The following is a 24,592-nucleotide window of genomic DNA, read 5'->3' as shown; positions in this document are numbered from 1 at the left end:
ACAATCTCTTCCTTCAGCTTCCAGACTTTTCGACGGGGCCTGTACTTTCCCTTGGCTTCTTTAACACTCTTCAAGATAATATCACAAACCAGCAACCTATGCTGGGAAACACACTCTTCCCCCGATATAACTTTCACGTCCTTCACCACTTTCTTGTCTGACTTTCTAACCAAAAAGTAATCTATCTGTGTCTTACAACCACCTGACTCATATGTTATCAGCCTACTCTGTCTCTTACTAAATGATGTGTTGCAAACCACCATGTCTGTTGCCATTCCAAACTCAAGCAATCTCTCCCCTTCCTTATTTCTGCTCCCAAATCCATAGCCTCCATGCACACCTCTATAACCTTCAGATGACCTCCCAACATGACCATTAAAGTCGCCGCCCACCATGACAAGTTCAGTGTCTCCAAACTTTGATGTGACTGCTATTAACTCATCATAAAACTTATCTTTATCTTCCTCACTGAGTCCACACTGTGGAGCATAAACTGACAGAAAAGTGACAATCCTATTACCTATCAAAAACTTTATCACTATAATACGACTATTAACACGCATAACATCTATTACTTTTTCTACCCACTTCTCCGCAACGAATATGCCAACTCCTCCATATCCATCACTATTACCAATCCAAAAAAGCTTATACCTTGCCCTCCTACCTTCCACAAATCTCACTGAAGCTCCTCTCCACCTAACTTCCTGAACACAACACATATCAACAGATCTACGTTCTAACATTTCAACTACTTCACCTGCTCTACCTCTCAGAGTACCAACATTTACACTAGCCATCCTCAACCTAGTGTTATCTACTTTGTGATGTGATAGCTGGGTAACGGTCTGACGATGCTCACATCTGACATCTGTCCTACCGTGCGCGACACCTTCACTCCTTAGAGTTCCAGCCCCGTTTACGCAGTTTGTCTGATCAACTATTCTTACGGCCATTAATAAAGAGTTTTGGCATTGTTTTACAGCTGGATGCCCTTCCTAGCGCCAACCGTTCACAGACCGGACTGGGTGTTTTTTAAAGTGACACCATCACTATGTGGCATTTCATGGGACTTCCACAATCGCCCCTTTAAACTAAGGTATGGTGGAGGACGTTCAACTCCTCTCTTGTCTCTTAAGGAGACCCTTCACCTCAAAATAAAACCTTAAAAGGTAAAAACAATTATTCAAGGTCCTAAGTATTGGATCAAGATGCTTTTGCAGCTAAATAGGTGACAATGCAGTGTCTTGCAGACTAGAATATAAGAATCAATTTCATGCCACCCCTCTCCTGTCCAAGTAAAAAATTTAACTCACTCTTTCAAACAAAATGCTGAAAAACAGCCTAAACTCAAAATGTTTATGTTTTTTATATATACTGTCAGCATTTTAATGTTAGATTTTATCTAAAAAAAACTTTGCCATTCTTTGACAGAAGAAAGAATTCATTAGGGGTGGATAGCTCAGTCAGTAGAATGTTTAACCCATGTCCAAAAGGTCATAGGTTTGTTCACCATCCAAGGCTGCTGTCTGCTTGGGCTTAAATTTCAAAAGATGCTTTAAACGGGAGCTTTAAACGGAGCTTTCAACTCTACACATGGTTTCCACGCTTCCTAAAAAAGAAATACCCCTAAAAAATCTCCCAAAAATCTGCTAAATTTTTAGGGAACATCAATTTTTCAAAATTGATTTCTATCAGATTTCTTTTGTGAATTATAAGTCCAAAATATTTATATATGCCTAAGCTGATGTGTAAATGAAATCTGCTCAGTCCAATCCATCCTCCCTCTACAATTTCTTTGACATTCATTCTCGTGATTCTAAGTTACACTTTACTAATTTAAATTCTTCTAAAAAATTTTAAAAAACAACTAAATTGTCCAAAATTTCCCAAAATTTGCTATTAAAAAAATTCCTTGCAAAAAGAGAGGAAACTCTGCTATAATCGCCCTTCCCTCGAAACAATTGACATAGTATATCCACATGAAATATATATCACTGCTACTGAAAGCCTCATGAACTATCACGTCTGCATAATTTCATACCCAATTGTCACCCTCTATGCTTTCCAAGTGTCCCAACTGACTTATCTTCATATCAAGGCCTCCCTGCTTCTAAGCCCACATGAACTTTTTGTGTTTCAAAATTGGTGCTACATTTTAACGTTGCATATTATTCCTTTCCAAATGATCAAGATCTGCATACCCTACAGCATAACAAATTTTTTATAGGTCTTATACCACCTGCTTTTTACCTTATCTACAATTCCTTTTATTAGTCAGCAAAGGAAGTAACTCTCTAAACATTTTCAAACCTATCCTGGTAGTAACTAACACTCCTTTCAACAATCCCTTCACGACATATCACCTAAGTATTAAGTTTTTTAAATATCTCTAACAAGCCACTGTTGTACTTGAAAATCTTTGTTGTCTGTAATCTCACCTTTATAACAATTTACATACAATTAGTTTGTATGTAAATTGTTGTTAAGGTCAACTCTTAACCTTTCTTACATACCACTGCACTAATGATGTACCCAATGCTTATAAGTCTGACAAATGATTGAGTTACTACTAACCACTTCCTTCAAACTCGACAAGGCAGCTCTCCACCTACCATGGCACAATTGGAAAAATGGCTTATTTCCTGGATGTGTGAAGTCATTTCTGTTCCCTATGACATAAAAAATTTATCTTTTACCAGAAACAAACACTACACTAGAATTGTATAAAGAAACTTGAGGATGTGTTTCTTTTGTTTACATTCTTTTATGTTTAATATGGTTGTTATGTGTCATCTCTCTTGTATTTTTTTGCTATTTGAAAAAAAATGTTGACCTGTAATTCATTTTATTGCATCATGTCACAGTTTTTAAAAACTCTTGTTTATAGCAAAATCATGACAAAGAAATATTTTGTGAACTTGACATTTTAGAAATTATGTCAATATTCATGTGGACAAATGTACGATAGTTTATCTGCTGTGAATTTAATGCTTGTAATAAAGAAGCATTTATTAATATAGATATTATTGTATAATAGAAAAAATATTATAAAAGTTTACAGTATTGTAACAAAAAATTAAGATGACTTAGATCATAATTAAAAATAGACTCTGATTTTGTGGCATTTTTAACTCTCTATACGTAAAGTTGACTAAAATAAACAAAAGAAGCACATTTTTTGTTTTTATTTTTAAGTTAGAATAACATATAGGAACGTTTCTGTCTTTTCCAAAACCCTAAGTCAGGGGTCAAATTACGGTCAGTTGGATTTGGCACATGACTTACTTTTTTGTTTATTTTACCCTCGTGCTCGGTCATTATTCTCTTCCTGGTCTTTATTAATGATGATCGATCACACCACGCATGACTGCCATTTTGAATTGTGTTATAAACTGCCTTGAATTGTTAATTCTTGTGTTTGATTTATAATTATTTGTTCATTTGCTATGTTTTGCATGCCTTCTGTTCTTTCTAAAATCTTTCCACCACTGAAAAATTAAATTGAGATCTTAACACATTTCAAGGTTTCTCAGATCATATAAATCCCCCAAGACCCCCCGCTGCCTTGCCTTGCTTGTTAATGCTCGCTTGTATATTAGCCTCACAACTCCTGTAAGTTAACACATTTTTAGGCTTAAACTGCAAAAAAGCACAATTGTAGCAAGAAAGATAAGTGCAAGTTTAGGCAATTTGTTTTACCTGTACCTTTTCACTTTAAGGTAGCGGTATGGTAAATAATTACCTCTTTCCAATGAACTAAATTTTATTCCAAAATGTTTCCTCAAATTGAAGGATTTAGCGTTACAAAATGTTTCACTTCATATGTCTTTGTTCTGGCGATTAAATATTTCATAGTTATGACTCACGTTTACTAAAAATAATCTGACCTTCAGCATTTTTATTTTTTTCAACATTTTCAGAATTTTCTGTTTACGCAATATTTATGCAAAAAAGTGTGAGATATAAGCGAGTCAAAAAGCACTGGAGAAAAATCAAATTATATAATATAGCTGGTTTTTTTCTGCAGTGTTTTATTTGCTTTTGCCATTTTTATATTCTTATTGTAACAAATATTTTCACAAAACAAAAATGGAAACAACATTAAACATTGATATGCATATTTCACCCTAAAACCCCCTGACGTGAGAAAAAACATCATCATATTAGAAACAAATGATTTGAGATTTATTTATTTTGTTTTATTATGACGGGGGCATTCTTATGCAAAAAAAAATGTTGAATAAGAGTTCTGCAAGTTCACCCTAAATAACTAATGAATAATTAAATATTCTCTTTTCAATTTCTTGTAAACAATCACAGGTTGAAAGAAAAAACTTTGCTAATAAATATCTCTGAATAATTTTTACATAAAATTTTTGGTTGCCAACTCTTCTTAAAAAGGATCTGTCTCAAAAATACATTAGATGACGTCCTGAAACTTTTGTTTCCGGCTTCACAAGTGTTTGATCTCTACTTGCGTGTCTTATTTTAATTTTTCGTCAGCTAATTTGGATTTAAGAGTAATTGAAAGAAAAAGGCAAAAAAATTGAGTGTTATTTTTATGATCTTATGTAGATGTTATACGGCATATTTTCAAAACCATGAAAGTTGAGAAAAAATGAGACACGCAATTTAAATTCAGACTATGCTGAAGATGTGGACATTTTTTTTTTGTAAACTGGTATACTTTTGAGACTAATCCCTTCACAATTGGCCACACCCACTTTTTAAGACTTTGGTTTTTTTTGTTACAACATTTTAATTTTTTTTTCATAATATTGTAGAACAAACTTTTGTTAACAAGTACATATGTACTTTTATGTTTTTTTAAAAGGAAAGTTGCAAAAATGCTTTATACAGAAAAGTTGTAATTTACCATACCGCTACCTTTATTCTACATACCTTTTTATGAAATACTTCAATGTCTTAGACAGATACAAGACCTTTAAACCAGATAGTTATTTTTAGTAATCACAATGGGGGCACACTTTTTCGAAAGAAAATGGTTGTCAAGCTTTATGATAATCATAATAAAAGTGTTGCTGGTTTTCTAAATATTTGAAGGGATGTTGTTCCATACGTCCAACAACTTCTTTTCGTTTTTCTGGACGTTGCTAGTGGTCGAAAACATTTTGAAAAAAAGAATCTTCCGGTTGTTTAGCCTTGACAAATATTGTTTTTAAAATCTGTAAAGCACTTTTTTACCATATCTGGAATGAAGCCTGAAAGGTGTTTCGAGTAAAGGCATTGAAGATATGTTTTGATTAGTTTTGTTTGACGGTATTCACACAAAGTGTTTTAATCTTTTTTATGTATGTACAATACTGATAACTTTCATATTAAGTGCTTGGTGTAAATGTTTTCTGCTGAAAATTGTTTAATTTACATGCATAATTGCTTACTACGACCAACTAAAAAGTTAGACAAATGTTTCCATCTGAAGAATATTTAAATTTTCCTGAAGAAGTGAATTTTTTTGGTTTCTTAAAATGGGAAACAATTTGTGATCATAACATGCTTTTTATTTTAACTCAACTTCTATTTATAATTTTTACTGTCTATCTTTGAACCAAAGATGGTAGCTGTGGATGGTAAGCAAATTTCCATGGATTTTCCAACTGGTGAATTCCCTTGGATTTTTCCAATAGATAAATTCTCATGGATTTTCCACAAGCTTAAGAATAGTATCTCATTAATAAAGTTTGAATGCATGTCTTAAAAAACTGGTGTTAAAAGAGCTTTCAATTTTTTTATCTGTTATACTGAAGTATAAAATCTAAAAACTTTATAAAGCACTCAAACCATTCTAAATAAAGAAGATAAGAGCTAAAAGTATAGTTAATAAAATTTTGTATAAATATGTTTGTTTCGTTTTCTTTTAATTCCATTTGCTTTTATGTCGTAGTTTCACTTTCTATTTTGATATTAAATACGCTTAGTCCTTTCTAAGTATATGCAAGTAAGAGAGAAAAGCAATATTATTATTCTTAATAAAATGGTTATTATATATTCTTTATATTATGTTTAAAAGCATTATATCATTGTGATTCATATCATCTGTTATATATAGAAAGCAAAACAATGTATGATGCTGACGTGGCAAAAAGTTCTTAGACTTTTATAAAATGTTTATACTTCAGAGATTCCTTATCATGTGTTAGCAAAGCATGCAGCTTCATGGCTCTACAATATGTCTGCTGGTTGTTTGTTTTGTGATAAATATAGATGGTAAGTACATTAGAATTAATCATAAGCTTGGTTTTATTTTTTACCTTTTTTAACATTTTAAGGGTCAATGTGGTAATAAAAAGGCATGCGAATGCTCTTGTTTGTTCAAGTACGAGCCAATTTTTAGTTAATAAAAACTAATTTTGTTATATACAATGCGTAAATTCTATCTCATAATATAAGAAAAAAATTGGTTTGAATTAAATCCTCTGATGACGTCAGAAATGACCTGTCAATACAAAAAAGTTTTTTTACAGTTGGGTTGACTCAGCTTTAGATAATCAGTTCCATTTTGGTTCCTAGTTACCCATACAGGAGATAACGTCAAATTATTTCCACTGTTTGTTAGGCTTTAACGTTATAATTGCACTGCAATAGTTTCATAAAATTGATTTAAAACATTGATGTCAATCTAATTATAAAAATTGTGATATTTTAAGTTTATTTTTAATGGAGAAAAGTGCTATTAAGACACTTTAAATTCTTTAAGCATGTTTCCCTAAATGTCTTTATTTTCATAAAAGTAAAATAACACCATTTAAAAGTCAAATAAAAAATTGTTATATCATAAAAAAATTGTATTTTTTTCTTGTTTAATGCCATAAAGAAATAACTTTGTAGATAATCAAAAAAACGTGACAGCCCCTGGTGGAAGGAGTACAAAAGCTGTAACGTTATTCCTCAGAGCTTTCTTACCTTTGGAAAAGGAACTTGATACATCATGCTTCTACAAAATCAAGTCAGAGAATAAGACATTTAAACATTTTTAGCAACCTTTGCATAATTTTTAGGTGTTAACTTACTCACTTGTGTTTGTATTAAGATTTTTTTCTTTAATCATATTTATTGGAAGAAAAATATTTTTTCCCAATATTAATACATTTGGGATGGGAATTGTTTGTTATATTAGTAGAAAGCTTAGTATTTTCTTTCTTAAAAATTTTTGGAATTTTCCAAAAAGCGACCTTAATATAGGAAATTTTTACTATAACTAAACTGATTAAAAAACAATGTCAAAAATTTGATTAACACTGGTGCGTTTGGTTTTTAATTGCACATTTCCTATTGCTACAAGCATTTGAAAAGTTGATATTTTTTAGCTATCCAAACAACTGCACTGTTATGTATGCAATTTTCTTTGCTACTTCTTGAAAAGATGGCCCTTTTTTCACATACGATAATACATTTGACTTATTTTCTAAATTTGCTAAATCAGCAGAAATTTCCAGTTGAATAAGTAATATAATAAATATAATAAATAGTAAAAAAACTCAGCTTTTACGAGCTCCAATTTTTACAACCTTGTGATTTTTCATCAGCTAATGTTTTTAAATAAGCTTTGGGTTTATTATGTATGCAGAGTTTGTTCATTTATACTTTCGTAACAATAGGCTTTTGTTTTTTTGAAAGTTTTTTAAGCAGCACCCTTTGTTGCATAAAATGTTGTTGAAAGAAAAATATGCAGATCTATTACCGCATGCCTACATGTCTTAAAATTGTAAAGAAAAAGGAAACTACTGCCGTAAGTTGGAGTTTGCGCAGCCCAGTGCTATAAAAATAATGTTTTGTGCCGTGTTTAATAATTATGCCAATTCTTTCTTCATAATTTTACAAGTGTGTAGAACAGGAAATATATTCAGCAGAGTCAATTACTTACAATGTTTTAGTTTAAAGAGGAATTGATAAAATGAATATATATGATGAAAGATAATAGTAATATAGATATAAAATCGTGTAAGAGTGTCATAACAAAAACAAATATGGAAATATAAGGTCTCAAAATAACTCTTAGTAACTAATTATGTAAAAAATGTGTTTTCAAATTTTAAAAAGGTTACTGCCACATATCTTTAGGTTTACATATCATATGAGAACAATGCCAAAAATCGCCTAAAATACGATTTCCTATTTTTTGGGTAAGATCCGAAAAAATCAAAAAATCAGGGTACCAACATGCCCAAATTTACAGAATAATTCCCCTAAAAAAAACAGTTGTGTTTCATGTTTTAAGTTCAAAGTATAATCCTTACATCAGTTATTAAAAATTAACAAAATACAAAGGGTTTTTGTAGATAAGCTTTCGGCTTGAACTCTAGTCATTATCACATCAAATTGCAATTCTTGTTATTGACATATATACATTTTTGTATTAAAAAATACAAAATACGGAAGTTTCGTATTAAAAAATACGGGTTTTGTATTTTAAATATTCTATTTTTAAAAATATGAAATTCGTATTTTGTTTTTTTGAAAAATACAAAATATGAATTTCGTATTTTTTAAAACCTGATAATAGTTGTAGCTCTGACTTGAGTAAATGCAACAATCATTAAACACAACAGAAACGCAGCATTGTATCAATGTATCAGATCTGCACCAAACAGCCCATCCAAGACTATTGTAATTAGTTTTACTGTCTAAACATGAACAGTAGGTTAACATTCAATTTTTAAAAATAGAATTTCGTATTTTTAAAAATTTTACCTGTATCAAGTGAGTGGTTGAATAAACTGAATAGAAAATTTACTCAATTTTATAAGTTTGTTTTAGGTTTTTTAATTGGCTCAATGATTTCACAGGGACGTTTTTTCTTCACTTTAGAATGAAATACTTTAGAGCTTCGCCGGGACGTTTTCTCGTCATATTAGAATGATAATACGAAACTTTAAAGCTTCGCAGGGACGTTTTCTTGTCACTTTATAATGAAATACGGCAACTTTAGAGCTTCACAGGGACGTTTTCTCGTCATTTTAGAAAGGAATACGACGACTTTAAAGCTTCGCAGGGACCTTTTTTGTTAATTTAGGATGAAATGCGGCAACTTTGAAGCCTCACAGGGACGTTTTCTCATCATTTTAGGATGCAATACGGCAATTTAAGAGCTTCACAGGGATGTTTCCTCGTCATTTTAGAGTGAAATACGGCAACTTTATATCTTCATAATGTTTTATTGTTATTACAATTTTCTTGTTTTTACGATTACGATTATGATTGCGGAAACTTTTTAAATGAAAGACAAGTTTATATTTCACAAGTTTAATTGGTTTTTAATTAGTTCATTTATTCCAAAATTCGTTTCAATAATGCATTATGCACCTTTAGCATCTTATTACTTTCAATATTTTGACAATCGTATCAAATTGTTTCAAACTTTTTTTTACAAAATTGCTTCAACATCTTTTTATTTTCCGTAGTAAATTATATAATCGTTTCGTGAAAAAAATATAAAACATTTAATTCATTTCATAATAGATTGTGAGACAATGTAAAAAAAATAATGAAACAATTCTTATATGATGAAAATCGAGACGATCCCTTACTTTTTATGTTTTCGAATTTTAAATCTACACTGTATTTTGGAAATATGTATTTTTTAATACGAATTGCGTATTTGAAAATATGCATATTTTAAATACAAACTTCGTATTTTCAAAAAAACGAAATTCGTATTCGTCAATTTCCCTAGAGAGCATCACATATGGGTTATTTTCTTTTCCTGATTATAAGGATTTTGATTGGAGGGGTAGTTTCCTAAAGCTAGGTCAACTAACGCCTTTTGAACAGATGGGTTAATAACGTTATCAAAAAACTTTAAAGCCCAATATCTTTTCAATCCTTCATCAAAAGCACATTATCCTATACATATTCTTGGCAACATGTGTATGGATGGATCATTGCTGACGTCATCAAAATTCAAATAAACAATATTTTTCATTGTCTTTCTACCTAACTTAAGTAATAAATTAGGGGGTAAAAAGTAAAGGTTAATTAAGTAAGAAAAGTGTTCATGGAATATATGTAAGATTTGAAAATTGCAAGAGTTTTATACTTATCACTGCACCAAAGTTTTTTCTTCTTATAATTATACTAGTTGATAAGCCCATAGAAAAATGAACTTTTGCAAAAGGACAATGCAAAAGAAATTTTTTTGCATTAGAAAAGAATTGCTATGTAGAATTTTTTGAAATAAATTTTTAACCTGTTCTCTTTGTTGCATAGAGCTTAAAATGGTGATAAAGGAAATGTATAGGGTCATGTCTTTTTTTTAACGAAGTCATTAATCTGTCTGTTCCAAAACAGGTGAATTGACCCTGCTTCGGGAAAATGGTCCGATTCCATTTACCCACGCAAAAGATCATGTCAATTATTTCTTACCATTTCCAAGTTAAATAAAGTTAAATTTAAAATTGCAATGCAATGGTTTGACCAATTAATGTGTAGACGTCAACCCAAGTTCAATGTTTTGTAAATGACAATAGTTTTATAGTGGATGTTTTATGAAATATTAAGAATACTATCCCGTTTGGGTAGTACAAGCTGACTGTATGTCTTATTTGTTAACTGCCAAACATCACAATGTCAATGCACTTAAACTGGCATTTTAGGTTTGATGCCTAATAACTCTAAAAGGGGGGGAAATAACTGACATCATCTTTTGCATGAGTAACTATGCACCATCTTGAACCTGAATAAGACAAATTTCTGTTGTGCTTCTGCCTAAGTGGATTTTTCCACGGGCTTTTCGGTTTGTAATAAATAAATTTATAGCAGAAGCTTTCTTTATTATAATTTAATACTAATTAAATTTTTATGCTAATGACAATGTGCTCCAGGGGCATGATATTTTACTTAGAATTGTTTTACAATATTTTAGTCATTTGTAAGAAACTATTTTTAGATATTTTTTATTTTTACAATATTTCTATTGTGTGTTTCATATACTTTATTTCCAACTTTTCTTAATTTTCAGCAAACCTTATCATAACTTCAGTAGGATTAAAACGACTGTCCAAATGTTCAAATCTCTACATTTATTTCAATAAAACTTGTGCAAATGATAGCAAGCTGTCCATAAGAACCGACACTATACGAGGAGAAAAATGCTCAACCAGAAATGCAACATTGTGCACTGGGTATTGCGCATACAGACAATATTATGTTGGAAGTGACTTTAACTTTGTCGTAAAAGAGAGACTGAAAAATGGAACCAGACTTTTGTCTCCATCCTTCAAATATAAAGGTACTTTCTTAATAGTTGCATTTGTATGTAGTATCCACACAATATGAAATGTTTTCGAACCAATTTTTTTTCTTTTGTTAGCAAATTTGTTTGGTATTAAGCTAACAACTTAGTGTACATTTTAAATTTTAAGTTAAATTCACTAGGTATGCACTAGGGGACACATTAATTATGCAAAAATATGTAAACAAATATGCTAGCTTTGGGTTTAAGTTGCTCATTAAAGTATGTATGAATATTCTATAATCTTGTGATCATTAGTTAAGGTTTTTCAGGCAGTGTTGATGAAAATATTTTGTTTCGGAAGTTACTAACATGCATGATATTTTTTGGTAGAGAAAAAACTGGTGTGACTGTAAACAAGCATCAGTGGGTAAGTAAACGAAATAAAAATAATAGCAAAAACATTACTTTTTAAAAATTCTATTTTGTATTAATACTGAAGTTCTTTCTCATCTTTATAAAATTGAGATTAAAAAAGCATGTTCGTTGGACAGTAGTCAATACACCATGGATTGCCTCTCATGAGCTTGAAATGCTGATATGTTTGCCTTTAAAGAACGGTTAAAGAGAATGTAAGGTTTAAAAGGGGAAATCGGTTCCATTTTAGTCTATCTATTTAATATTCTTTTTTGTCAGATGAAAAACTGTTCCCTTTGCCAAACATGATAATACTTTCACTGTATCATGTGCTTTTGATGGCCTTCCTTAAAATGGAGAAATGTCTTCCATAAAATTGTGGTGATTAATGCTATGTGAAAAATCTAAACTAAATGAAAAGCCCGTACAGGCTAAAAGATTTCAGATTCTTCTTCTAAACTAAACAAATTGCTTGAATTTTTTAAAGTTTTAATTTTTGATTTATTTCCACTGTTTTAAAAAAATAAAATTTTTATGTTATTGGTATATCTTTAAACATTTATAGTGTATTTATTTGTTTTATATTTTTTTAATAATACTACCTGGGGCCCTGCATCGCACCCCGAATGTAGCCCTACAGAATGACTGCATTAGCACCTTTTTTGTTGGTCACCCCATCTCCATTGAATATGTTTTCTCAACAATACACCACTGTAACGCAACTCATCATGGATCTTTAAAATTTTAAAATTATACCAGAATTAGGTCTTCCTAAATGTACAAAAAGTAATCTGTGAAAATTAATACTTATACAATACTGAGCTACACTTAACATTCATAAGAAAGAAACGAAGACGTTTAAGCATAGCAATTTATTAAATATTATTGCTAGTGGTGTAGCGATATTTCAGAAATGTTTTATTATATCTGCGACATTCCTAAAAATGTTTAAAATATACGATTTGACCAAAAGTTGGATCCTACAAGTTTAAAAACAAAAAAGAAATAAAAGTAGACAAAAGAAACAAAAAGGTTATGACTACGTTCATCAGTTCATAATTAACAAGAGACTATATCCAAAATGCAAATCCATAGTAATAAAATTTAGACTAGCCCGGGGAACCAGAGTCGAAACGTCTCGTTAAGCCACCAGTAACTGTGTTACCCAGCGTTGACCCCCCCCCCACCCCCCTGGAAGAGCGATTAATATGAACCATAAACTGTGCTACACATTCAGGTGGAGTGCTTTAGTATAGTGTCGTAAATCGAGTGAGGCGCACAACATTATGGTGTTTCTGGTGTAATATACCAAATACCAAACTTTAAAAAATAAGAATAAATGAGGCTAGCTACAGCTATCTGGTTTCAGCAGAATGCTACCTTTTTTAAATCTACGTTTCTGGCTAAAATCTTGTGATGATATTTTCATCTTAACATGAAAACATAGATACAATGAAGAAAATATCTTAACATTGATAGAACTGAAGTTTAGGCATTAAATAATTAGACTAACCCAACCAAATATTTCTCTTCAAAACTTTGCTTTGCAGCTTGGTGAACAAGCTGGAGTATAATCAATATGGCGTGTTTGAACTCGATCCCTCGAAAGGAACGACTTGTACCTTAACCCCCAGAGCTCAGTTTAGTTGAATAAAACCCGCCTCGTTAAAATCGTAACTGGAAATGAAAATTTGAAGTACTATCTAGCATAGCAAATTAAATAATATTAAAACACCAGTCTATAACAATATTTGTGATTAAATTTGTAACGCAGTCTTCATTCTTTCCCAAGTTCAAGAATATCAAGATACGCACACAGCCAGCGTAGCGCTAGGTCATGGGATCAGGTTGGACTTTAAAAGTCGTGACATTACAACAATCGCTTGAAAAATCGGTTGAAGAAGAAGTAGGAGGAGGAGAAGAAAAATACCGCCGTCTAAATTATTATTTAAATTGCAGAGTCAATGGAAGAATTGGTTGAAAAGTTTGAGAAGTGGAAGAAAAGACTAGAAGAGAAAGGCCTAAGGGTGAACACAGCTAAGTCTAAAGTCGTGATTAGTAGCATTGCAGCCAAGTGTAACCTTGTAGTTGGAAAATGGCCTTGTGGAGTTTGCAGGAAAGGGGTTGGTAGTAACTCAATTTTTTAGACTTGCAAGCATTGGGTACATAAGAAGTGCAGTAGTATTGGTGGGTGGAAGGTTAAGAACTACATTCAGTTTGTATGCAAGCGTTGCAAAGGTTAGATTATAGAGAATGAAGCATTTCCAGCTTCAATGATGTACAACAGTGGCTCGCTAGAGATAGTTGAGAACTTCTGTTACTCAGGTGATATGTTGGGCAGTGAAGGGGGTGTTGGAAGAAGTGTTACTTGCAGGATAGGTTCTGCTTGGAAAAAGTTCAGAGAGTTACTTCCTTTATTGACTAGCAGAGTCTTGTCAATTGAGTTAAAAGGTAGGTTGTATGAGGCCTGTGTAAGAAGTGTTATGCTGTACGGTAGTGAGACATGGTCAGTGAAGCAGGAAGATCTTGACCGTTTAGAAAGGAATGATATGAGAATGGGGAAAAAGTTCAGATGAATTAAGAAGCAGGCTAAGTATCCATAGAATTAAAGATGTTATCCAGATAGGAAGATTGAATTGGCTGGGGCACTTGGAAAGAATGGAGGGGGGTCATTGGGTAAGAAAGTGTAGAGACTTTATAGTTCTTGGGCAAAGCCCAGAGACAGACCGAGAAAGACTTGGCAGGAGGTTATAAGGACAGATTTGATACAGAGGAAGTTAAGTTTAGATCTAACACAGTCTAGATCAGATTGGAAGAGGGTCATTAATATACCCCGTCCAATCCATGCTAGCATGGAAAACGGACATTAAGCCGAGAATGATGATGATGATGATAAAATATTTCAATAAATTTTGCCAATAAATTTCAGTTTTGAAAGTCAACTGATATTCTTCTTTTAAGTTCTGCACGATCCAGCAAAAGTGATAGTTGATCAAATTGGAAAAACATATGTAACTCTTAAATGGAAGAGTACATGGAATGGAAACTGTCAATATGGTACTACATTTTATGACTTCAAAGAGAATTGCACATCATCTGACCATGTATGTGGTTTAACAAGCCCCTTTAACATGCAACAAGTGAGTTAAAAACTTTTTTATAACTTTAAAGAATTTCACTATGTCTTGTTGTAAATGCTGTCCTAGATAATTTCTATATTACTACAGATAGTACACAGTACGGGTCTCAGCACACTTACCATCATGATTGTGTATCATGCACGGTGCACATGACCCAAAATCCTATCACATTCTTCATGATAAGAAAAGAATATGTGATGGCATCGCAGATTATTTATTTATTTGTTTGTTTGTTTGTTTGTTTGTTTGTTTGTTTGTTTGTTTCTTCATTCATTCATTCATTCATTCATTCATTCATTTATTTATTTATAATGAATATTTATACAGGATAAAAACATTTTCAGTATTTAAAACACTGTGTCCTGTGTATACATACTAAAATTAGTAAAATAAGTAAAATATCGTTAAAAAATTGGTATGACGGTGTCTAAATTGACCTGAATTAGCCCCTGATATCGAATTAGGATAAGACCAGGAGTTAACTAAAATAATAAAACTGAAATATTTTTTTTTAACTTTCAGTAAACTTGAGGAATGTTATTATTTGCCCTGTATATATGCTCACGTTTACACGTATGAAAAAAGATTAAGAATAGAATAATGCATTTAGGTTTTTCAAAGGTAGTTTTGAAATTTGTTAACATTTTAATTGAAATAATAAAAAACAAAACTTCAAAAAACTTTAACAATGCATAACTGTTATAAAGGTGAATTGAGTAACATAAATTTTTGCCAAAATGACACTTGTTTGCTCCTCCCAGGCCTCTCAATTTTTTGCTGACGTTCTTATAACTTTTTTGGGTCACTTGGGAGTCCCACTTAGTGTGAGTATAATGCATTGGTAGCAGTCAACATAATTTTTAAAAAGAATCCCAACATTAGTATCACAAAACGATAACTAACCATATGAGTACAGAACATCTTGGAAAGTAAATAGTTCTTTTTATTTTTAAAAAACATACATAAACATTTTTGTTAACGTCTATTTTCATATTTTGTTATTACATTTTTTTCTTTTAGGCTGGTTGTAATAAACTGGATGATTTGTCACTGGTAAAATTCTTTTTAACTTGTTTAACGGGGGGCTGCAATTAGTTCATTTTCCTTTGAAAGTATCCACTTGTATAGGGAACTGACCTTAAAGTCATGATTATAATTAAATTATTGACATTGATTATACAATAACGTCAAAAAAGTGATAATTATTGGGTATGAAATTAGACATATATCACCTCTGACGTCTAACATCAGATTTCTGTGCAAAATGCTACTCAAATTCTAATATCAGGCCTATCAATAAAGAGCAAGTGATTGCAAAGCTGCACACAATTCTGAAAAATGAGATAATAACTGAGCTGCTAATTTCCACCCCATCCCCATTCATCCCTCCCAATGTTCATCCAGCTGAGCCATTTCATTGCACCTGAAAGCTGATGATGTGTCTATCTGTTAATTATATATTTGCAATTGTCTTTAAAAGCGCCTATAAAAACATCCTCTATAAAAATGTTTCTTATTTTACAGAAGTTTTGTTTACATTTTTATTGACTTAAACAAATCATTTGATAAAATAAAGGGATTTTATAATACACTAACTGGGTCTGTTTCTGTAATAAGCATAAGGGTTGTGTTTATTTTCCTTTGAAGTAGACAAAAAAGCATGCCTTATTTTTTAAGTTCTTTGACATTACCACACATTGTCAATGCATTCCGACTGGTGTCAATAGCATTTTTGAAATTAATGAGGTCAAATAACTTGAAAATGGATGGAATTACACGCCCCCTCAATTTTCCTTTAAAAGTAGATTTTTTAACAACTTTTTACCAGACCATACGAACATGGTTGGTAGGTCTGGTAAAATTGTCTGCAATTTGCAATTTGTCTGGAAAAGTCTGTAATTTGCCTGAAAATTCTAATAATTTGAAGACTAATGTCTGGAAATTACCAAACTATTTTTGATATAAATTTAAAAATTTTTTCCTTGTTTCCCATTCAATGGATGCATGTTATGGATGGATGCATGTTACATTACAATACATTGTTTTTTAATTCAAAGTGATCCTTGAGTCTTTTATTTTTGTTAAAACTGTGAAATTTTAATTACAATATTTAGAGTAATGTGTATTTATGCAGTCGAGAGATTAGTAATTTAAAACCTTACCACACATACACCTACAGTGTGAAGTTTCGAACTCGAGATGAACCAGGTAGAATTGGAACATCCCAGTATTGGACAAAATGGTCAGAAAAGATAACTTTTACAACGAAAAGTGAAGGTATGGCAATTTTAGCTATAAAAAAAATGAATAAAAAAAGAAATAACTTATAATGTATCATCATCATCATCATTCTCGGCTTAACGTCCGTTTTCCATTATAATGTATAAGTTTTGAATTTCTGTTACAGAACCAAAAGTGCAACCACTGATAAATTGTGAGGCAAAAAAAGATGGTGTATTTGTTTCTTGGCAGGTAATTTAGTTTTTTTTATCTTCATTAATAGAAGTTGGTTCAGTTTGCAGTTAAAGTATGCAGACACAGGCCTATCAACAAGAGAAGAGAAATCACCCTCGTGCATGCAAAAAACATTGAATTCTGAGACATGAGATAATAGATGAGCCAATATTAATATTAAGCCTATTTTTGCATGCCACCTTTATTTAAATTGAGTATTTATAAAGATTTAAAACTATGGATTTTAATTTATCTGTCCATTATGAATACCAACACTTTGGATTATTGGCAGAAGGGAAGTAGAAGATAGGTGAATACAAAGATAAAAAGATCGATTTAGTGGATGCTTATGGACTACCACCCCTGTATACAAGAGCTTATAGACCCATTCATGTCTATTTAAACTGTCTAAGAATTTTATTATAATTCCACAACCACATTTATAAAGGACTAAAAAAGAAGAAATGTATGACCCCCCCCCTTAAAAAACATCATTTGACCCAGGAACAACTATGCTTTGTTCAAATAAATTAAAAAATAATTTAAATGGAATCAATGTTATATTTTCTGTGTAATTTGTAAGTGCGATTATAGCATATTTTCTATACCATGTGTAAGTGCAATTATTGCAGACTTATTTTATGTGTCTCATCAGCATTTGTGTTTACCTCTGCAGTGGTGAAGGATCGCATGGCTAGGTGTCAGCTGTAATCTGTTTTACCAACTACGAAGGGGCTGTGTTATGATGTCTTACGATGTCTTAGTCTGCATTTATTTTCTCGGTCAGGAGCTGGTGGATTAGTTAGTATGTACAAGTTGGCTGTGAATAGGCTTCCATTGGTTACTTTTTTCACAATAGAATCGAAATGATTAATAAACTCGGGGCATGTGACAATGATGTTTGTATCACCAGGGATTTAGAAGTTTTGATCTTATGATTGTCAGGTTTAGTTGTCTTTTTAAGAATATAAATAAAATGAATAAAAGTAAAATAATATTGACAATGACAAAATGTTATTTTGAGTAATGATTTTCATGATTCATTGTCTATTGTGGGATACATATCCCTTCAGCTGCCGTTCAACTTTTCATAATTTCATTTACATATACATTATTGTTTGTTCCACAAGTAGTTACACAGTTTAATCAATGACTCCACTTACGACTTATTCATACATGAATTAAAATTACCAACCCTGAACATTGCTGCAGCTTATACTATGATTGTTCCCTGCACCAAAACAGCAGCCCCCTGAACAGTGTACACAGGCAAAGGAGTTTTTTTACTTTTTTTCAAATTTTTTCGTTTCACGATCCTTTGCGCAAGCAAAATCATTGAAGCTTCAGGTGCAAAAAATTATTGGTAGGCCTATCTAGTTCATTTCAAAACTGTAATATGAACACCAACCTAGCTCATATAAAAGCAGTTAAATTATGCAGACCAGCCTAGTTGATATCAAAGCAGTTAAAATATCCAGACCAACCTGGTTGTTACAAAAACAGTTAAATTATGCAGACCAGCCTAGTTGATATCAAAGCAGTTAAAATATCCAGACCAACATGGTTGATACAAAAACAGTTAAATTATGCAGACCAGCCTAGTTGATATCAAAGCAGTTATAATATCCAGACCAACCTGGTTGATACAAAAACAGTTAAATTATGCAGACCAACCTAGTTGATATCAAAGTAGTTGAAATGCTGGCAATTTTATTTTAAACACAAAATATGTGCTGGCTACAGTTCATACCAAAGCAGTCAAAGTTAAAAATCACGATTATTTCAGGATACTTTTTTTAGAAACCCAGTATGTCTGAGAAAAGGGGCAATATCACACACTTCGTGTTACACATTGGTCAAGGAGATAAAAAAAAAATAAATGCCAAATCAAATACAAACGGATACAGCAGGGTGATTAGCAGCGATGAAAAGTTAACAATTAGTATTCGTGCCTGTTCAAACACTGGTTGTACATCTCTTTCTAAAAACAGTACTTGCATTCAAGGTAATTATTTTTTTAATGGTATTGATGGTTTTTATATATCTAATTGTTTATAAGCCTATGCAAAAAATAATTTCCTTATTTAAACTGTTTTTTAAGCAAGGAATCTGGCGAAAGGAATAGGAGACAACAATTATAGCAACTTTATTAAGAATAGCGTTGTGAACTCATTATGTTTTGTTGTGATTTTAAACTCGGAAGTTCTCAAACTCTTTGCAGCTAATTCACTCAAAGAGGATGAATACCTAGTCAATTTTACATTTGTGGTAATGAAAATTATCTGTTTTACTGGAATCAAGGTCGCTTTTATGATTTTTGTTGAAGTGTAAATTATGTTGCTTTGCCATTGGAGAATTATTCAATCAAAACTCAGCAAGTCAAAAAAAGAAGAAGAAACACTTCAGAAAAAAAGATATCAATATATTAAGACAAAGCACAGGAAAAAATTTCACAACAATTGAAAAATAGTTATGGCATGCATTTCTTAAATGTTGCTTTTCTCCACACTAGCACAAACAGTAGCCAGTTAAAATCTAACCAGCTTTTTCTTTGCTTATTATGGAAGTCTGTCCCATCTTACCTCAAAAACTCTCCTTCGCTTTTCAGTTTTTTTTGTTCCATACCGTCCTCGAAGGGTACTGATTGCTCATACAAAATATGTAACCCAGTTTTTTTGAGCATTATGTGATTTTTTTTTATTTTTTTTATTTTGGTTTTTTTAGTTGATTTAAATTTTTTTATAAATTGACTTTAAATAAGTAATAAATAAATAAATAAAAATAAATAAATTAAAAAAGTCCTAAATCCATAATAAAAGCATTGCTGAAAATATTCCATTCACAAAGACGATTAAGCAATGTTTTTGTGCAGTTTTGCTCACTGGGTACTTATTGTTTTATTTAACCTTGCCCTGACCTTTTCGTACTGGTCTTCTTTTTTACCAAGGCATTGGGTCACAAACGTTGTGTTCAGATACCAAATAAATTTAAATTGCAATTAAAAAATGTTAAACTTTGTCCAAAAATCATAAAACAACTACGCAAGCATGCTGGCTCGACAATTGACTAAATTTCAACCCAAAATGTAGGAGTTTTTTAGCTTGTCTTAGTTGTTTAGCTTGTCTCAGCAATGTTCTTATAAAAAAAATCAAAAATAAAGCTGTTATTATCAATTCGCTTTCGTATTTATGTTTAGCTTGTTATTGTCTGGTTTTCTCATGTGTTATTTATTTCCACCTCCAGTGCATGCCATGTTCTCAACTAAGATTTTAATTTAGGACCACTTTCAGATGAAATGAAACCAATCTATGTTATTGCAATTAGTGTCATGGCAATCCTAACCATGATTGGTGTTTTTCTTGTCATATGGAAAAAGTGTAATTGCTGGTATGTTTATATATGCATTCTAAAGCATTAAGGAATTTGTGAACATTCAAAAAAAAATTGCTTTATTTTTCATCTTTGCTGTATGAGTTCCCAATTGCCAATTTGTAAGAGTTTATGAGTCAACGGAAGCCACATGCATGGGACCCTGAATGCAGGATTAAGATTGAATACATGGCATAAAAAAGAGCAAAGACAAAACTAAACGTACTAGTGTTAGTGTAAAATTTACATGCAATTATGTGTAAGTTTGTATTGTAAATGTAATGTTTGGTTTTGTTTTAGTGAAGAGGATGTGGATCAAGAAGATGAAGTGGTGAGTCAAAATAGTAAAAAATGTGTGTGAATATAAATTGAAACCTAAATGTCAAGGAACATAAGTTTAGTAAAAGACATTACTGTTTTTTGGGTGGATTATATGTCTTTTTTAAGTGTCAATCAGCAGAAAGTTCATACTTGATTCGATGTTACTACCAACGTGATGGCATATAGGAAAAGTAGGACCTTAGATCTTGAAACTATAGAGGGTGGGACCTGGCATACAGCTTAATTTTTTTTAAGTTCAAATACTAACAAGACCAGAACAATGTTTCGGCGTATGAGAAACGTGTTCCGTACAGTGACTAATTCTTTGTATGTTTTTACCATTGTTTGTTCCATAGTGAATTTGGAAAAACATTTGCCATTTTTACTTTCATGTAAATTTCTTAGTATTTTCGTATCTATCTCTATCCTTTTTAGGCATAACCCAAACATTGCATAAAACAAAGTCTAGTGAAAAGTCCCTCCTTTGAATTTAAAATTTGGCTGGGATGGGTCTCATTTTTTCCTGTATGCCCAACAAAATATATTGTGAATGCAGTATAAATATTTTGAAAACTTTTGAATTATGCAAGCATTGCAAACCCTTCACAACGCTTACCAGTTTTTTGCCAATGTTTTTGGTATAATGACAGAATACATCATTTGAATGGAATCTGAAATTAAGGTAAAAGATAATATAGACAATTGGGTCAATATGACATAATTTGTGCATAATAATTTTTTGTCAAAATCCTTACAAGTTTTGTAAAATAGAAGAACCTTTTAAGATAAAGATGACTCGTAAATAACTTTTTTACTCTTTTTTTGTTTTATAGATTCAACCAAGGTCACACACATCATCGATACAGAATCTGGCAGAATGTTTAAACCATGATTTCCCGACAAGCGAATTATAAAGTGTAGCATTACTTAAAAGCATACAGGACTGAAAAAGGTTTTACACTTTCAGAAAAAAGAAGGCAATTTTCCATAAAGTACTGTATATTTCCAAGCTAAAGCAACATTGTTGACAAAGTAAAAACTGGTTTAAACTTTTAACCAATTTGTTTCAAAAGTTACTTAAAGAGACACTACAAGTTGAATGTCCTCTTGGTACATTGGCTAGGTACAATAAAAAATTATTAGCTTACGTATGGAAGATAGAATGAAAATTTCTTGACACAAGTGACCCAGAAGTGAAAGCGAATTCATAAACTGTTGGTAAAATCTATTCTAAATTTACTAAATGAAAAATTACTGATAAAGAATGGAAAGTTTTTTTCCAGTTCATTTCAAGGAAATTCTAAACAGATATATGTAATCACATTTGTTAACTGTCACATAAAGAACTTGCATTAACATTAACCAGATTTTGTTACACATGCTCACACTTAAAGCCGAAACGAAATAAATACAAACCTAAGCATGATTAGTGAAAAGGCGGCCTGAATTTCGTATGTAACACGCACTCACAACTTGTCAACGTTTACAGCCGTTGTATGATGTTATGTTATTGTTAGATCCAAAATCTTAAGCAGTACTGATTTTAACTGGCATAGTAATGATGAATTTGTGGAAAAGGTTGTTTACTTATCAGCTGCAGAGTATTGACAAAGTAATACTCTTTTGCGATTTAAACTGTCACGTTGTTTAATAGTTTATTTATTTTAAAGAATTGAGAAGAAATTATTTTCAGATTAGTCTGTTTTTTTGGTTTGTTTTTTGAAAAGAATGACATGAATCAAATTGTTGACTGTTATTCCTATCAAAAATGGGTATAATAATACTGGCTAAATGGGTTTTGAAACAGTTAACAAGTTGTAAATTGATTGCACAAAAAATTTAAAAGTTATATTTTCATACTGATTGAATCTTGTAAAACTTTTTTTAAATTTTTCTTGTATATTATATTTAACTATTTTTGTATACTGTCACTTTTAATGTTTTCGGGCTTGCTAATTAGAACATCTTTTTTTTCTGCTGTTTGTATATTACTTCTATATTATATAATTTGTATGTAGTTTTTTTTACAATTTAATTGAAACATTTATTATATTTTAATGAATCGAAAACAATTTTTACTATTTTTTAATGGAAAAAGATTACCCCCTTTTTTATTGCTTATTAAATTGTTGAGTGTCAATAAATTTGTGCCATAGTTGTTTCCTTATATGAAAGTGAACTATTTTTATAAGCAAACATAATCGCAGTTCAATTATTCATTTTTTTGCGTATAGGGCCTGTACTCTTCACTCCAGAAAACATTAGGACTAACTTTACGAGGTTGTATACCTTAAGGGTTATATTATAGTACATTGCAGATTTTGCGATTTTATATTAAATTCAAAAAAATTATCATAAATGAAAGCACATAATCCTATATATTAATAACTTCATTTGCTTTTGAACATTGAACATAGAACTTCATAAATCCTGATTGAAATAGATATTTTAGTTTTTGACTAACGGCTTATGAAATATGTTAGCCAAAATACATTCTCATATTTTTCTCAGCACTGTGCGATATTACTTGCTACTTATAAGAGAGTAGAAAATTCCTGTCAAACCAAAAGGGATCTTTATAAACCTATTTAATCGAGAAAAATCTGTCTTAGTCATTGTGTGTAGAAACACTGTTATACCATTTATTTGTGATATTAAAACTAATGCTTATTTTCTTTTGTATAAAAAACCTGGGCTCCAGGCCCAAATTTTCAAATCTTTTACCACAATTTACCTAGTTTTGAGAGGTTCAATAATATTTAATTGAAAAATCAGTATGTCTGTCAAAATAGGACAAAATTCAAATTACCATTTTTTACTTTAGTTTGAAGCAAGTTTTAAACTAAAGCTGCTTTTGACTGCTAAGCCAATGAGACTCCCCTTTTTTCATACCTTCATTTCTTATACCTATAGCACCAAATGTTGTGTCTGTTAGTTTTCTAAATTTTAAGTATGATTATGTTTTATAGAATAAATGTCTGATCTGAAAGATCAACAACAGACTAATAATACATTATTGTAATCAAGGTGTTTTAACATAGTGGAACCAAGCTTTGTCTATTCTCTTGATATTGAAATTGCTAATAAATAATTTATGAACTTTTGTAAAATTTTCTTAATTTATATTTACTTTAGCTATTATAATTATATTATATTTTTATTGTTTCTGTTTGACGGCTTGCTATCTGAATAATTGAAAGTAAAATCACAATTTTCGATTATGTATTTCTTTCCGCTGTTTTTTGTCAACAAATAAACATTAAAGGATCATGATTTGTTTCTTTAAAACCAAAAGTAAAAGTGATTTATATAAATCTAATAAATTGGATGCCACATTTCAGGCAAAAGGGAAAGGTTTTCAATTATAGTTGAATGTTCTGGTTGCACTTGTACTTTATTTCAAACTGATGATTTTTTAAGACTAATAATTATAACAAACATAAAATAAATAAATAAATCATTTTTGTTTTGTTTGTTTACATTTACCTTTATTGACATAGTTGATTTCAACTTAAAATGAAGTCTGTTGTTGCTGTCTTTGTTGTTCTTGATTGTTGTTGCTAAAAGCATGTTAATTTAAAACAAATGCAGAATTCTAACGATAGAGCCAAAAATTTGTTGTTTTACCCTTGTAATTGAGTTTTCGACTGTTGCAAAACTTGTTTGATTTCACAATGCTTCTACTTTTAATTTCTAT

At 31.1% G+C, this 24,592-nt stretch overlaps 1 protein-coding gene across 1 annotated transcript; it reads left to right on the top strand.

Annotated features, from left to right (window-relative positions):
- Window positions 1-6,045: 6,045 nt before the first annotated feature.
- Window positions 6,046-24,352, top strand: LOC130629283 (uncharacterized). Its single transcript, XM_057442429.1, has 10 exons — window positions 6,046-6,231; window positions 10,982-11,251; window positions 14,573-14,751; window positions 15,772-15,804; window positions 16,866-17,028; window positions 17,159-17,223; window positions 19,006-19,210; window positions 20,484-20,592; window positions 20,875-20,905; window positions 21,729-24,352. Exons 1-10 carry the CDS (start codon window positions 6,171-6,173, stop codon window positions 21,807-21,809), a joined length of 1,197 nt encoding a protein of 398 aa, XP_057298412.1. The 5' UTR covers window positions 6,046-6,170; the 3' UTR covers window positions 21,810-24,352.
- The last annotated feature ends 240 nt before the right edge of the window (window positions 24,353-24,592 follow it).

This window comes from Hydractinia symbiolongicarpus, chromosome 15 (genome assembly GCF_029227915.1).
Source record: "Hydractinia symbiolongicarpus strain clone_291-10 chromosome 15, HSymV2.1, whole genome shotgun sequence".
NCBI lineage: Eukaryota > Metazoa > Cnidaria > Hydrozoa > Anthoathecata > Hydractiniidae > Hydractinia > Hydractinia symbiolongicarpus.
The sequence above is the reverse complement of the archived record's forward strand: the minus strand, read 5'-3'. Positions and strand labels throughout refer to the sequence as shown.